This window comes from Halichoeres trimaculatus, unplaced genomic scaffold (genome assembly GCF_033239565.1).
Source record: "Halichoeres trimaculatus isolate MK-OKI-2021-1 unplaced genomic scaffold, fHalTri1.1 fHalTri1_scaffold_16, whole genome shotgun sequence".
In the NCBI taxonomy this organism is placed as follows: domain Eukaryota; kingdom Metazoa; phylum Chordata; class Actinopteri; order Labriformes; family Labridae; genus Halichoeres; species Halichoeres trimaculatus.
This window is the reverse complement of record NW_027437194.1, coordinates 9,441,167-9,458,437: the sequence shown is the minus strand read 5'-3', so window position 1 is coordinate 9,458,437 and position 17,271 is coordinate 9,441,167. Positions and strand designations below refer to the sequence as shown.

General features: G+C 40.5%; 1 protein-coding gene across 3 annotated transcripts in view; it reads left to right on the top strand.

The window, feature by feature from the left end:
• The window catches only part of erbin (erbb2 interacting protein), a 76,437-nt gene that overhangs the window by 26,186 nt on the left and 32,980 nt on the right, over window positions 1-17,271 (top strand). For all 3 annotated transcript variants that reach the window (XM_074689790.1, XM_074689792.1, XM_074689789.1), the window contains exons 3-7: window positions 10,073-10,267; window positions 10,543-10,660; window positions 14,263-14,341; window positions 14,605-14,694; window positions 15,270-15,326. In XM_074689790.1, the coding sequence (XP_074545891.1) occupies window positions 10,082-10,267; window positions 10,543-10,660; window positions 14,263-14,341; window positions 14,605-14,694; window positions 15,270-15,326 (530 nt within the window). In that variant the 5' untranslated portion in view covers window positions 10,073-10,081. The remainder of the gene's footprint in view (window positions 1-10,072; window positions 10,268-10,542; window positions 10,661-14,262; window positions 14,342-14,604; window positions 14,695-15,269; window positions 15,327-17,271) is intronic.

Sequence of the window (17,271 nt, the reverse complement as noted above, 5' to 3'; positions counted from 1 at the left end):
AAATTACAGTGGCTTCGAAATGCCAAACACAACATCAAAGAAAAAAAATGAAAATAAAAATGTGAAAAAAATAAATAGATATAAATAAACTGGCAGTTGAAACCATGGACAAAAAAAGAAAAGAAAACATGGAAAACAAAAAATGACCAAAAAAATCTAACCAAAAGGAAACACAACAAAAAAGGAAACAGGCCAACAAGAAAAAAAACCAAACTATAAAACACACAAAAGCAAAACAAAAGATGACAGCAAAAAGGAAAACATGGCAATAAAGAAAAAAATGAAAAGGAAAATGTATACAAAAATAAGTTGAGATGCTAGTTAAAGGTGCCTACTTTTTTTTTATTAATTACTTATTTTTTTATTTGACTTCAGGGCTACTGTACTTAATATAAGCCTGGCTTAAAATGACAGGATGACAGTGGAAACTTTAAACTGAACATAATACTTCATAAGAAATAAGAGTTCTCAGGGTAGCTTGTGATTACAAAGAGGAAGAACTTCCTGCAAACAGAATCTAAAAATGGCTCCCAAAACATTGCCCAACTATCTTTGAGGAGCATTGTGGGAAATGAAGTCCTCTTAAGGTAACTTTCTTACATGCAAAAAGCCCCAACACAAGCTTTTGGTGTACCATGTGTTGCAACTCTATCTCTTTTAATGTATTTGAAATAAAAATAACCCTTTAAGAAAAAGATTGGCCAAGGGAACATTGTCAGACTGTCAAAATAAACCTCATGAATACATTTCTGCAGCGGTGAAGGTGGAAATATTTCAAAGCATGGACTTCTTACATCCTCTGCTTTCTCCATACTCTAAAATGTATTTGAGAGACTGCAGAGTTTTTTGGGTTCCCCTTACATCAGGAGACTTTCTGCTGATGAGTGTATCTTGGCAGCTAATGGAAAGCTTGCACCAAGCACTGTCACAAGCATACAATACCCAGAAAGTGACCTTTCTCAAAGAGAGAGTTCAACACTTCAGATATGTTTAACAGATGCAGAGACGAGACAAAGAACAGACCCTGAAGGAATTTAATGGAGGTGTTCTCGATTGAAGATCATCAATGGGTAGTTTTAAGAGTAATATAGTAATATTTTGTAAACCACTGTTTCATATTTGTAAAAAAAAAAGCAGTGGTGCTCCATGGGAAAGGCCATGAACCCATGAGAGAGGAGCTACAGTATAGGAAGGGTAAGAGAACAACCCTATAGCCCCCTGGCTCTCCGCCCCGCACTGAGGAAGGGTTTTTTTTTCTTTCCGCTTCCTTCACAGACAGAAGCAGTTCATGTGTATCCCACAGGCTCTGCAGCTCTTATGTGTTCTTTCTTCTTTCTTCCTGTATTGTTTTGCTTCCTTAACCCCTGATGTAAAATCTGAACTGTGGCTTCTGTACCAGTCTGTCACGATCCGGATCAGGAACTTCTTTTCATAAGGCGAGAGTCGGCCTGTACTAATCTCATTCTGCTGTATGCAAGATGAGCACTATTTGCTATAAATAACACATGCTGCTTTCAGATGCTGCTCTTTCGTTTCCTTCTTACCCTCAACGTAGAGAAAAAGAAAAGTTCACAGACCTCAATCTAGACACAAAAGTTAACAAGAGCATACATTTGAATGACTGTAAATTCTTCCAAGGAGGGGATGTTTTGACTTGTTTAGTGATATTCTTGCATACTTCACAGCCTTGATGACCACAAAGCATACTAAAATGATAGTGATCTGGTAACAACATTACAAAAATATCATCTACTAAATGGCGTCATCTATCTCTTGGACTGTGTCAACAAGAAAAGTGATCCTACTCTCAAAAACTACAACTACAATCACTATTATCATCATAGCCGCAGTCATTGGTTCAACTCCAGGCTTTAACCCTTTGCTGCATGTTTTTCCCAACTTTACTCTCTGTCTTCGGCTGTCCCATCAAATGAAGGAAAAAGTATCCTGAAATATAAGTTTATCAAAGGAAATAACAGTGTAAGGACATAGTCATTGATGAGACTATTTATGTCGTTCAAATTTTGTTCATTTTTATATTTAAAGGCGCTTCAAAGTGATACTACGGGATGGAACAAGTTGGGTCCTATCACAAGGTTTAGGGCAGAAATTACCCCTACAGCAGTGTTTTTGTGCAGCAGAAGCCCAGGGCACCAAATACCCCCTCCCTGCTCCTCTGCCGGTTTCCTCTGCACTCAGGCGGGGCCATATTTTACTTGACTAAAAACACAAATAAACGGACTCCCACCAAAAAAATCTGATATTGGTCTGCATTCACGCTTTATTTAGAGAATTTTCAGCTCGTTACTTTCACACAAAAACACAGCTAAATAAGGCGAGCGCCTCGTAGCCAGCTGTGGCTCTGCAGCGGAGGTAGCGCCGTTTTACAAAACGGTGTCGGCGTGCGCCCTGGGCTTCTGCTGCACAAAAACACTGCTGCAGAGGTAATTTCTGCCCTAAACCTTGTGATAGGACCCAACTTGTTCCATCCTGGAGTATCACTTTAAGGACTTTATAAACATCTATTTCACAGTATCTGTGGTCAGGTCCTGAATTCATTAACAACATGGAAACCAAAGTTTAGAAGTGAGAAGAAAGATCAGTCCTTTTTCTTGACTATAAGGTTTCCTCTGACTTATTTTGTTGTAATGGCAGACACTGGACCAAAAGATCTGCTTTCCAAAACACTACCACTTCTGGCCACAGGTGTCACTGCAATAGGCACATATTTGATAGTCCTCACAGAGCCTTTTAAGTAATTGTTATTCTGAACTTTTCAGTGGTAACATGTCCCACTAGAAAGTTGGGACAGAACTATGTTAGCCTTTGTTTTGCATCACCTCTTGTAACAACACTGTAAAAACACTGTAGAAACCAACATGACCGGTTTTTAGTTGCTCTGCAGGTCGGGGTCTAAAGTTGAACAGTTGTTTTGGCTAGTCCTATTTATGTTCTGTTTTTCCACTTTGATATTTTTCAGCAACAAACTTCTTCCTCAGATTCACGCGCTGTTGTTGTCAGCTGATTTATAGAAGTTTGGTTGTCCTGCCTGTCGCAGACAACGGTGCCTGTTGTTGTCCAACAGACACATGCATTACAGTTTCATGTATGATTTCATTTAACAGGGAGCATGCACTACACAACTTTTGAGCTCTGCATTGGTAATAAGCTGAGTACTCCATCTTCTTTTTGTGGCATCCATGATTTCCAAAAGGAATGCCAAATTATGGTTCAAATGACCTCCAAAACCCCAAGAGATTTCCTCTTCCCCTCAGTCCATCTAAAACAGGCTTTGGTCCAGAGAAGCTGCCAACATTTGTGGATCATGTTTACGTGTTCTGTGTGTAAGGAATGTTTGTAATGTTGTGCAATGTAATCCAGTTAAGTTGCAGAAAACAAGTGCTTTTTAGACCTAGTGCATTCTCTCAAAGGATGGAATGCAGCTGAAGCAATCTGCTGGAACTAAACCAAAATGTTTTGAAACTATCAGATCACAAAACATCCACCAAAAAGGGTCCAGGGTTTATGGAACTGGAATTCCCCTGCAGACTCCTTCTTTTATTTTTTATTTTTTTATTATTTGATATTATCACAAAGCCTCACTGTTAGCTGGTAAAACCAAACTAGGCTGGTTAAATTGTAGGAATTTGGGTCTTATTGAAGCTTAGACACATTACCCACCACTAATTTGTTCCCAACACTTTCTAAACCAGAAGTAGGCCACAGGGTGTTGGTTGGCTGCTATGAAAGAACTCAGAGGACTTTGGAAACACACCCAGACATCTCAATCTTTGTCTACCTCTCTCAGATTTGTCCGTCAATAATAATTTGCCAGCTCTGACCTTTTCATCACCTTCTGCACAATTCCTCTATAATTTTCCCGTTGATATTAGATTTCATTAGCAGTTGAGCAAGCTCAGCGTTTTGTTTTGTGTTTGAATCGAAGGGTCAAAGAACCAGTCTTACCCTTGACCGCAGTCTCTATAGAAACAGCACTGACCCAGGAGGCACTTAGGTTACAGGGAGAGGGGTTGTGACAGGGAAGTTGTTTCCTGGCTCTCACTGAGAGAATAAAGTGGGAATCTGTGACTGGGTCTGCCCTCTGGACGTTTTAATTCTCTGTTGCACAGAGGAAGCCGCAGGGATCACTGCCAGGCTGCAGAGTCACATGTCCACCATTCACACACATGCCCACACATTTTGGGATTTCTGAATAGATTCAGCCAGCGCTTTTAACAATTTCACTGCTGTCACTCTACTCTGCTGCTTTAGATAAGTCGACTAAGATGGAAAATCACAGCAAAGCGCTTAGCATGTCTGGAAACCTCCAGTGAATGCTTCTAAACTTTCTTGGTGGAAGTCGAGAGCTCTTGATGGACGGATGATCATTCCAGTAACATGTAGGTCAGTGGATAAGCTTATCTTTGTTGAAGGCAGTCCGGTTCTCATTAGTGTGCTGCCTTCCAGATTACTCTCCAGGGCTTCGACAGCCAGCCAGCCCTGCAGCTCTATCGTTATCCTACCGCTTTCACTTTTTCCTTTCCTGATGGGAAACTTTCTGTTTATGCAGAAGAAAGTGAAAGCCACGCTCCCGTTGCACAAAAGTGAGAGGTCAAAAACTTTATTGGCGCCTCTAATGAAGGACATAAAGGACAGACAACTGGTTAAGTGCACCACTCAAGTGCACAAAAAGCTGCAGCAGAGCGTAAACTCTTACATTAACTGTGTTTTATGCATTATGCAAATGTGAAAGGAATTATGCATGCTTTAGACATGTCTTTGCTGATTTGTTTACTGGGTAACACAAACTGCCAACCCACTGGGAACATCTCAACTAAGCTTAACCTCCTTTAAAGTTATTTATTTTGAAGGAGTGGGGGCACAGTATGGTAAAATAGACAAAAACACAAACGGCTACCATTCAGTGTCTGCAGCTGTTTAATGTTTAATGGGTTAGGGGTGCACTTAGGATTAGGATGGAGTAATTTGCAGGTTACAAAGTTTGGTTCTGGAGTTTGGACACTCCTGATGTAAAATCATGTATCAGTGTGACCCTTCTAATCTTATGCTGCTGTGGCCTCCTCCCCCTTTCCAAACCTGTCCGCCTTGCTGGCCTACACAGCAGTCCCTCCCAGCTGCAGCCAGAGCGGGCAACTGCATGCAGATGAATCAGTGTCTCTTTCGGATCACTTTTGCCGGTCCCACGCCCAGATAAAGGAGAAGGGTTGGTATTGTGACATTAAAACAAAAAAACAAGAATGGAGGGGAGAAAGTTAATTTATAGTTTTAAACATATTTACCCAGTTTTTACTCACTTTTTGTTTCTCCGACGAAGTCATTTGCCACACAAACAGCGTCCATGGCAATAGCATCTAAATGGACTTTATGTAAATGAGGTGATGATGCAGCCTAGCGATTTCTTAAAGTGATACTCAGGGATGGAACAAGCTGGGTCCTATCACAAGGTTTAGGGCAGAAATTACCTCTACAGCAGTGTTTTTGTGCAGCAGAAGCCCAGGGCCACACCAAACACCCCCTCCCTGCTCGTCTGCCGGTTTCCTCTGCACTCAGACGGGGCCATTATTTACTTGACCAAAAACACAAATAAACGGACTCCCACCGAAAAAATCTGATATCTGTCTGCATTCACGCTTTATTTAGAGAATTTTCAGCGCGTTACTTTCACACAAAAACACAGCTAAATAAGGCTCTAGTTCTTATCTTATGATCTTATAGGGTGTGGTGTGCACTTTGGAGGCATCCACACACCAACCCATTCTTCAGAAGTGTATCGCCTTCTCCACGCTCAATATTCCAAATCTCGTGCAGTAAAACATGTCTTAAAAAAAAAAAAAACACACAAAAAAAAGAAACACTATTATGAAAAAAGTCGCAGGAATGGACAAAATCACTCTAAAAACACCCCACACCACAGGAAAACTGTGCACAATGTCATTTGCAGACATCAGACAATCGGGCCTTTACTGGTTTTGATCGCAAGAGGGAGATCAGGACAAAAATCTGCCCGGTTACCGTGCCCTGTGTACCTGCCTTCAGACAGCCAGTAGCTGCTTTCCACCACACTAAACCACGCTACAAAACGAGTTTACAAAGTTTTCAAACAATATTACCATGTAGTTACAAATAAATGCACTACCTCGTCGCTTTGCATCCTGGGAAAAGTTGTCTTGAACAAAGAAAAGTAGACTGAGTCTGTACAACAAATTCACGTCTTTATCTCGTAAAAAACACTACCAGTTCCAGCCACAGGTGTCACTGCAATCAACAGATATTCCTCACAGAGGCTTTAAAACAGAAGTTCTTCAATCAAGAGCTGAGAAAAGAGACACAAAGGGGACACATAAAAAGTGTCTCAGCAGTGGGTCCGTCACTTTTTTGTTCCCATGAGTTGACACACTTGTTGAGTCATCTCCAAGTTGGTCTGGGAAATCTGATTTGTTTACTGTCAAAAAAAAAAGAAATCTATTCTTACTACACTTCTCCTTCAAGTGAGAAAGAAGAAGTTGGGAATATCACAGATGAAAACCAAAGTGAGTCACACTCCCTACTGCCTCAGCTAGAAATGATAAACTAGGGTGGTGCATATAATGTGTTTAACTCTTCCTATACAAAAGTGAATACGTTCGTATTTATCCCATCATCCCTGTGTCAAGGTTCAGCCTGCCAGAACCGACATCTTCATTTTCTGTCCATTACACTTATGGCTCCTTGAACTGTGAGATTAAATTCTTCCACCAGCTTTAACATGTTCATCACGTCCACTGTACTCCTCTGCTGCTTTCCCGTTAATCTTTATAACTGCGTACATCTCTTCCCGCAACAAGATATTCTTCTGTCGTATCCACTCTCTCTGTGCCTGATTGCTTTTTCTTGCATAACTTCCAATAACCCACCACCGCCCACTTTTCTCTGTTTGTTAACCCATATCCCACTGCCTCTCCTCCCACTCCGGATAGCATGCGTCATTCATACGCTCAGCTCTCGTTACTCAGGGTGAACGAAGCCAAGCCCTCTGTCATCCCCTCTGGTGATAGACCAGATTACTCAGAGTATTTATACATGAGCTGCCTGCTGCTCGAGCTGAGAGTGGGAGGCTGACAGGCCGTGGGCTGTGCTGCTTACCTCATGTGAGAGTGGGTGGGTGTGTGTGTGTATCCATGGAGTGTTTTTCATGATGGAGGGGTGGCTGACCTATCAACTTTGCACTGATTTTAGAGTTTTGTCTTAAAATCTAGCTTCATAACTGAAATAGAGAAGCCCTGAGAGTACGTTTTTTCTGGTTTCTGACATCATAACTAATCAAAATGAAAGCGTATTGCACAATTTAGTGACAGAGGCAAGATTTGCAGAGCTCTGTTTTGCTGATTTTTGAAGCTGTCCTGATTTTATCAACAAAGCAAGAAAGCCAAGAAGGATTGCTGAATAAATCTTGGAATGATTTATGTTGTGTTTTCAGCTGTGGCTCCTCGTGTGTGCGCCCTCTTTCTCTCTCAGTACCAGATTATAGCATCATGACTAACACCATGGGAGGCTATTAAGTCATATTTTCAGCAGCTACAGAAATATTTCCACCTACTCCGCGCTCCTCAGGAAATGCATCTTTGCGGAAATATGAGCCAACATTTCCTTGATAATGAAACGACACTTGGATGTAACGGTTAGCTGAATTTTGCAGCAGCAGAACTTGCTGAAACATGCGCTCACACCCACACATAGTCTGCTCTGAGAGTTCGGGTCAAGGCTATCACAATTTTACCGCTCAGGGTACACAGAGAGTGGAGATTATCAGCTGCAGCGGCGTTTAGATTGAGATGAGGGGGAGGAAAGTCACATTCTCTACATGCCCTGGGAAACAAAGCCTCTTTTGACCGGCTCACATTCCACGTTACTGTATGTGGTGAAAAAACTCTGCCTTTACTCTAAAGTCTACACATCACTACGTTGAGTTCAGAGCCAGGTTTACAGCTCCCGCCTCGTCTCTCTCTGGAGCTCTCAGATTGACGGCTGGAAAGATTTTCTGTCTCTGATATCATCTCTTTAATCTAACAGGAGGGAGAGTTTTTGATAGTGAAAGAAGAAGTTTCCAAAATGCTTCTCTGCGAACCTATTTTGTATTTTTATTCTTAGCTTTAGCCCAGCAGAGGATTCAGTCAACCCCTGATATTAAGCTGCTGCTCATTTTTATCCCACCTATGGAAATTGCAGAAGCTGAAACCAGCTTTTCCCAGAGGAAAAAAACAGCAAAAGAAACTTTAAAATTAACATTTTATGTTAAGCGTCTCTGGGATGCTCTTTTAAGTGAATCTTGAAAAAAAGAAAACAATTCATGAGTCTGTTTCTAATTCCCTGTTATGTAGAGTACTCTTCCTGCACCGTGAGAAATCAGCTGTGATCTATCTGCAGATTTAAAAAACAACAGCAACAAGCAGCCCAGCGTTTCAGAGGAAATAATAGAGCCGAGTGTGCATGATGCAAACCCACGTCTGTTTTGAAAGGTTTCTACTGAAGTGGCTCTTCCCCACAGAGTCATCGCTCATCCGCCGAAGCTTTTTCTGTGAGTTGCTCACACTGTGACTGTTTTACACCAGATTCTGAATCAGAGATTTTTTTTTTTTTACATCAAACAATAATTCTATATTAAGAGGAAACTCCAGTATTCGTCAGCATGGATATATTTGGTCCATTTTGACAAAAGCATCTGATAAATAAAGACAACTGCAAGACAGAGTGATTGGGTAAGGACTACAAGCCGCCTCCGGCTCTCCAGGAAACTTAAATTTGTGAGAAAACACGGCTTACACAAAAGAATCAATCACACAAAGTAGACCTCTCAAAATTTTCTCTTTTTTTTTATTTATCTATTTTAGATTATATTTTCAGGCTTGTATGCCTTTATTTGGAGACAGTGCATAAGAAAGGAAACGTTGTGAAAGTGGAGGTAATTTGTGTGAAAGAGTTGCAGGTTGCACTGAAACTGGAAATTTTAAATCTCTTTTTTCTTTTTTTTTGGTTTATTCTTTAATTATCTCATCATTGGTGATCTCATGCATGTGTAGGTCATAAAGATACATCAGTGTAAATTTTTAGCTTCTCCACGGGAGCTTTAAAGAAGGACCTGAAGTCTCAGAGGAAGTTTTCATCTCTGACATGTTCCTAAAATCATTTTGGTGTTGTCATACTTTAGTTATTGTGCATTCAGGACAGATTTTTACTGTCAGGTTGAGTGTTAAAGCTTTGGCCGCTTGTTGCGATGAAAGCCCGGGAGGCCAGAGTTTATAAAAGCGGCTTAACTCACAAGTTAGTCCAGTGCAATGAAAGGATCCTGCACCGCAATCTGACAGCATTATTGTTTTGAGGGCAGGAAGATGGATAGATTAGTTTCTCATGCTTCTGTGTGGGAGAGAATATGTCATAACAGACGTCTACGTCATCAACCACAGAAACCCACACACAGCGGTTACCAATATCTGGATGCACAAATCTCTTCTTGCAAATAAGAATGAATGTTTGATTTGTTCTCAGTTTAAGGAAAGAGTATAGTCTCATTTGTATCTCTGTTCTCTAAATGAGTCAGTTTTATCCAAGACTGAAGAGAATAAATCACATTCACTGCATTTTTGTTTGTTTTCATGAGTCATTTGAGTCCCTGACTGCTGACAATGATCCGTCCTGTGTGAGGAAAGCACAAACATGATCCTTTCCCTGACAAATAGGGCTGCAGTCACATGGTCATGGATCAGATGCACAGATCAGATATCAAGATCAAGAGTGTGTGTGTGTGTGTGTGTGTGTGTGTGTGTGTGTGTGTGTGTGTGTGTGTGTGTGTGTGTGTGTGTGTGTGTGTGTGTGTGTGTGTGTGTGTGTGTGTGTGTGTGTGTGTGTGTGTGTGTGTGTGTGTGTGTGTGTGTGCGCAAGGGATTATTTTTAAACTGCACTAAAACGATTACATGTGTGTAACGTAGGAGGTGTGAAGGTAAAAAGGAAAGAAGCAGCAGGAGATGATGCCCACCTCGTCTCTTCCTGATCCTACTCGCTGTTCTTATCTCCGCAGTGCCTGAGGATGTCCAAGCGGAGTTTGTTTGTTCGTCTGGTGCCATGCCGCTGCTTGCGGGGTGAGGAGGAGGCGGTAACATCGCTGGACTACTCCCACTGCAGCCTGGAGACTGTTCCTAAGGAGATCTTTAGCTTTGAGAAGACTCTGCAGGAACTCTACCTCGATGCCAACCAGATCGAGGAGCTGCCGAAAGTAAGTCACACACACTCATGTACAGAAACTTTCTATTTATGCTCAACACAAGTACATGAAAGCATCACTCCTGAGGCTGAGAATACAGACTGTCTGCAGGCAGAGCAAGTTGAAAAGCTTGCATTGTGGACTTCATTCATATTCATTTCAAAAGAAGAGTCTTTGAGTGATGCAGCTGAACACTGGCAGTATTCAAACTTTAATGTTATGCAGCATATTCTTGGTAAACAATGCTTTTTTTAAATAAAACTGTATCTCTTCTCCCCCTCCACCAGCAACTGTTTAACTGCCAACTCCTCCACCGGCTGAGCATGCCAGATAATGACCTCACAGTGTTGCCGGCAGCAATCGCGAACCTCATCAACCTCAGGGAGCTTGATGTCAGCAAAAACAGTAAGCAAGCGGCTTCTTTACCGTACTGTACATCTCTACATACAGGTCAGGTGTTTGAGTGGTGGGTTAATGAGTCATGTAAACCTGTTGCGTCAGATCGTGTTCCTGAAACCTGAAAACTAACCACACACATGCTCGGGTTCAGTGAACTGTGGGGTTCAAATGTGCAACTCGCCTGAGCGTCATTGTGGTGTTGTGGCTTCAACGGCATCTCTCAAACAGAAAGAAGATGGAGTAAGACATGCTCAACTGATTCCATGTAAAGATTTCTTTAGATATTCCTCGTGCCCCATTGGAAATCTACTCAAACAAAATTTCCAGATGAGATGGAGAGATGAAGTGCACAAGCTTAAACCTGCAAAACACCAAACACAAAAAACTTAGTTGCAGGGAAAGCACAGATATAGCTTTGTTAAGCTAGTTAGAGTCTAGATTTTTGCTTGTGTTCTACTCTGATTTGGACAAAAGCGTCTGTTTAATTAAATTATAGAGTTGTAGAGTGTACGAAGTCACTTGAGCAAACCAAACATATGGATTATGAACCACTGGTTCATAATCCATATGTTTGGTTTGCTCTCTTTTTTTTTTACAGCTAGAAGTGAGCACAACTATTAGGGGCAGGACAAACAATCGTACAATATATCTGGATTTTCTGTTTGGCAATATCAAAATCGAGATTCCTTGTCAAAAAAAACATTTTTTTTCAAAGTCAAGTTCTTCATTTCAGTCTCTGTTTATGAACTGGATTAGAAAAAAGTTGCCATTTTTCTCCAGCAGAGGGTGACTCACTCGATTTGCATTCTGTGGGAAAATATGGCTCCCAATACAGTCTGTAAACATCATCATTTAACTTTTTTGACATGGTCTGGTGTTAAAAAGCAAACTAAAATTTGCAAAAAATTGTAAATATCGATGTATCGTAATAGAATCGAATTGCGAGGCTAGCAAATATTCTCAACCCGTAGCAACCATATGAGAGCAAAACAGCACCAGACCAGTAGAGGGCAGTATGGCAACAACAAAAGCCTTTCAGCTGAAATGACGCCATAGAAGGAGACAGACTAGCCATGTAGCGCTGCAGCTAGCTTCAGCCTGTGCTGGTTTTGCTGGTGCTTTATTTATTTAACAGCAGATGGGACCATGAATGAACATGATCCTGACCAGGATTGGCAGTTTTTAGTAGTGTCCTGTCCTCAGCAGCCAGAGGCAGCTGTGGCTCGGTGGTAGTTTCTGTCCTCTCTTAACCTGAAGGTCAGGGGGTTTTGATCCACATGCTGAAGTGCCCTTGGGCAAGACACTTAACCCCAAACTGCCTCTGACACTGTGCCATCTGTGTTTGAAAGGGGCTGGTCTGAAACTAATAGACTTTGAACAACAGCCCCTACTCCAGTATATTAATGTAAACTGTCAGGTGAAGGCTAGAGAAAGCGCTGTTTTAACTCAGTATCCTTATCATTTTTAATCTAAATTTAGCACAGAAAAGTAAGAAATGTGAGTTTGGTAGATTACTTTTATCGTCACAACTTTTGGCTACAAATTTGAGAGTCAAGAAAAAGCTGTGTAGCATTGGCAGAAAAGATTTGGAAAAATTTTCATCTGCACAACCCTCGTACTGGGCTCTGCTGCTTATCCCACAAATGCATGCTCCTTGTATGGCACATTTTAATAGTTATAAATAAATAATCCACCAAACACAAACTGCCTCACTTTTTGTGCTTTGTTTACATGTTGTATGTATCTTTAGATTCATTAATGCATGCAAAATTCTGGTCTGACGGTCAAAAAACTGACTACTGCAGGCAAAAAATAAGTCTTTACTACTTAAAGTTATGAGAAATGTTTCTTTGGGCTGTGAGGATGTCATATAACAGCGTTTGTGTTGAAAAAGTTGTGCTTCCAGCCAAAGCTAGTGGTATTTTATTTAGAAACAGACATAGAGAATTACATATAAATCTGTAAAAACGTTAGAAAGGGTTAGATAATGGCATCAAGTCTGATGTTTTTGTCTAAATCACTTTACATCGGAGTGAATCGTACAAACTTAACATATTTTGTAAGACTGCAACGATTACACAACACAATCAGTTACGTCCCTCAGAAAAATTTGTCAACGCGGGAGTTCAAGTGTCAACATGTAGTATTGTTTTTATTAGTAAAAAGTCATCTGTACTTGCAGATCATCAGGTTTATAGGAAAGTGGTGGTGGCAGTTTTGCTCCCAGGGTTTACATTATTCAGATGAATTATGGCAGAAAGCACGGAGGATGCTCAAACAGCTGACCCTGGGCTTCCCAAGTTTGAGAACATTACATCTAAAAAACAAATTGGTGAAAAACGTCTAGTGCAGACCATGTGCCATTACTCTGATTTGCTTCTACTGGTTTAAATTCAAGCAGGCCAGGTGAAACGGAAATCCAAAATGATATATGCTAGATATTAATCAACCAACCAAAAAAGTAATCAAAAGATTACGTAAGTGGAAAAATTATCATTAGTTGCAGCCTTAATAATTATTGATAAGATTTAAAACCAAGATCACTGAATCATCTGGGAAAAGTCTACTAAAGTGATTTACAATCTGAGAAGTATATACTTCTGCCTAAAGTTGACTTTGTGAAGTGATCTCTAGCTGACGGTTTGTGAGAAAATGAGGCCTCTCTGCCTTGGTGTCTCTTTTCAGAGCGCAGAGGCTACGTGCCCTCCTTGAATACCTCCTCTGGTTCCAACATAAACTGAGGAAATATCTGTACAAGGTGTTCCTGTCAGTGTTTTCACTGAGAGGGAAAGTGACAGCAGTTGTCAAAGTGTGACATTTACCTTCTTTGAAGATAAACATTTGCACTCTTCGCTGTGATGGAGAGCTTTGTACTGGAAGTCCTTTCACTTTTTCACCTATTTGATGAGAACTTTCCACTCTCAGTGTCGTCTGAAGCTGACATTTAGAACAAAACACAGCTGCAAGGTGTCTGACAGGTCTCTGTTATGATGCCCAGATGAGACTTTTTCACATTAGACTGATTATCTGACATGATCTGTGCTGTAAGCCAAAAGAAAGAGTCACGCTGCAGCTAACCGAGAGTAGACGATCAGTGTGCAACCTTGAAGCAGAACAGAAAAAGAGCGTGCACGCTCAGCAGAACCCTTTATGGAAACTATAAAGGTTAAAAGGTAGGCCTAATATAAATGCATGAGTGTGGGGACGACCCAGATTAAACCAGTGCTGAAGGATGATGTTGTGTTTTTATGACCTAGAGCTGCATGTGCCCTGCTGACATTAAAAGAAGCTTATCTTCCCTCACAAAGCGCTTGGCGCTAAGTGTTGTGGACACAAAACAAAGTGGGTGGAAATAAATCTTAAGACTGTGCCGCAGCCTCGATCCACACATAATAAAATAATCTCTGTTTTCTCTTTTTGTTGTTGTCTTCATTCTGATTTGGTCACCCCAGGCGCTCTTGTTTCTGCTGTTTGCAGCGTCTTTCTTGTTCTACCAGTGATTTTTTGTTTTGGTCATTTGTTGCATGTCAGAAGTTAAAATAATCTGTTTAGATACACAAACAGATTCGTGCAGGAGTCTAACTCATTCTCTGTCATTCACTGTTCAGGTATCCAGGAGTTTCCGGAAAATATCAAGAACTGCAAAGTCCTCGCAGTCGTAGAAGCGAGCGTAAATCCCATTTCCAAGTGAGTACTCCTCACCCTCATTTTCACCCTCAATCGGTTCCAGTTTATTTCAGTTTTCCACAATTTTCCCTTTTCTTTTCATATATTTTGAAACAGTCAGACATTGCATTTCATATTTTATGCCTAGTTTAAACGAGGTGATGCTTATTTCATCATGTTTTGTATGGAAAAAGCCTGCTACGTTATTTTTTTTATGAGTTATTATTTTTTTAGCCATGAAAGAGCTGAGAAAACGTCTAACTGATCGACTGATTTGTCCACAGGCTCCCTGAAGGCTTCACCCAGCTCCTGAGTCTGACGCAGCTCTACCTGAACGATGCCTTCCTCGAGTTTCTTCCTGCCAGCTTCGGCAGGTCAGTTTGCTCCCCTCATCTTTAGACTTGATTGTTTCTTGCAAACTGTACAAAGTGTGCATGAAACATTTGGAGTATTTGATGAGGAGCCGAGTGCAGAAGTGGACTTAGTCTCGGCATAAACAACTGATTTCTTGAACCCAGCAGGACGTTCTTGATGCTCTTATTGCTTAGACACATGCTGATCTTTTGACGTAAGAAGCAGACTCTCTCAGTCCAAAGGCGTTTATCCTCACACTGCTTTCTTTATGGTCACTTGAGAGCTACAGAAATCATGCTGTATTCTTAGAAATAAAATAACAGAATAATGGATCGTGCTTCAGTAGGAGGAAATTACACCTGAGTGAAAACCACCAACATTTCACTCCTGCAAGGCAGAGCATAATGATGATTTCTCTCCTCAGGAGTCCTGAGGAATTATTATTAAAGGAAAGTGTGACAAATACAGAGTGTGAACTAACAATAACTGAGGATAAGTGAAGGTTTCTGCTGGATGGAGATCAACCGTTGAAGAATATTAAACATGTTCTTTGTTTTCTCATATTGTGATGCTGATCCCTAAATCTTTGTTGCAGGTTGACTAAACTACAGATCTTGGAGCTGAGGGAGAACCAGTTAAAGATGTTGCCAAAGTAAGTTATCTTTTTTTGTTTTTAACTTATTCTATGTTCAGAAAAATTAAATTTAAGCTTGATCCAGCAGAAGCTCAAAGCAGCTTGAAGCTTGTGCGTGTGTGTTTTGGCTTTTTTGAACCAGTTTTTCTGTGTTTTGTGTTGTTTTTTGTTTCCCAAACCAGTAAGTTTTAAAATCAGTTTTGATCACTTTCGTTAGAGGTTAGACTTCCTCCAAGCAAGAGGAGTATAAGAGTGTATCCTCTTGTTATTCAGTATACAGATATACAAAGAAAGACTTTTGGAACTCAGGTTGTTGAAAGAACAGGAAAACATGTCTTATCTCAACGCACTTTACAACTAAGATCCAACATCAAGGCAAGATTAGAGCTGCAAGCTAACAGGCCAAAATACAGTAGATGTGTCTCAGGGTCCAACTCAGCTCCGTCACAACACCGTATGTGATAGGTTTCTATTTAAATCAGTGATTTAACTCACACTTAATCCCCTATGTTGCCTCTGGGCTGCGTCTTGGATCTGGAAAGTCAGAGACAAACTCGTCAGAAACGCAAGTCTTCTATTTTTTGCCATATGCAGTGACACTTCAATTTTCAAAAAGCAGATGCACAAAAAAACACCTAAAATGCCCAGTGGCTTCTAAAATAAAACAAAACCTGTTTAAACAAGAAAGTATTTTTGTTGACCCCTACTACAAACTGACATAATGGATGGGGCCAGATCAGGGGTCAACAGGTTTGAGGTTTTACAGCCTAACATGAACAAGGAGAGGATCATCATTAGGGTGGGAATCCAGGGAACTCAATTCAAGAGGCACAACAATGAAAACTTACAAGAGGTCCTGGTCTGATTTTTCATTTTTCATCTGCAGTACCATAACCCCAGTCCTCAGTTAAACTGGAAGCAGCTTAAGGATTGTAATGTCATGGACGCAGCTCACAGGAAATGGGGTCAGATAGACAGGAAGTGTAATCAGAGTAGCAAGATGCAAGTATTCATCTGAGCAGCCTTCAGCCTTGTTCTAGTTTTGAGCCATTTGAAACTTTGTATGTAGTTTTCAGCCAGTCATGCTTTTGTTCCTGCAGTGCTTCGTGACATATGTCAGGGAAAATAAGACATATTGATGATGAATTTGTCTTTTTGTGGCTATGCAAGCTTACAGGTTAGTTTTCTAGGGGTTTCTTTTTTTGTTGTTGTTGTTCAAATTTAAGTCCTTCATTTTAGTCTTTGTTTATTGGTTGGGTTGGACAAAAGTTTGAGATGTCAGATCCCTGAATAAATCTTAAAAATGGACATACATGTTAAGTAGGGCTGGGCGATTATGGTAAAAATAAGAATCCAGATTATTTTAAGTGATATTGAAATCACAATTAATATACACAATTATTCATTTATTCAAAAACTTCAGTACTGATTTAAACACAACTTTAAAGAAACCAGCAAGTGGCACATACAGTATTATTGATACACATAAGTCACACATACTCGCTGTGGCTGCACATGGAACACAGAAGAGCTATGAAGCACAGGAACTTGCATACATCTACACTGTGTGGCATATTAATTGTTTTTCTTCGATTATATTGTTTCTATGATTGTCAGATGGCAAAATTGAAATTACGATTAAAATCCAACTAATTTTCCAGCCCTAATGTTAAGTGCACTTTTTGGGAAAATATGGCAACTTTTTCCCATGGTCTGGTGTTAAAAAGCAAACTAAAAATTGCAAAAATCGGAAACATCGTAGAATTGCAGTTTAAATCAAATCAGCACCCCAAAAATCATAAAAGAATCGAATCGGGAGAAAAGCACATTGTCCCAGCGTATTATGAGTTTCTTCTGCAGATATGAACACAAAGCATGAATTTTTATTGGACATAGTTTTGCTCCATGCACAGAGAGCCAAAGTCGAACCAGATTTGGTTGTTAATAAATAAACTGGGTCAAA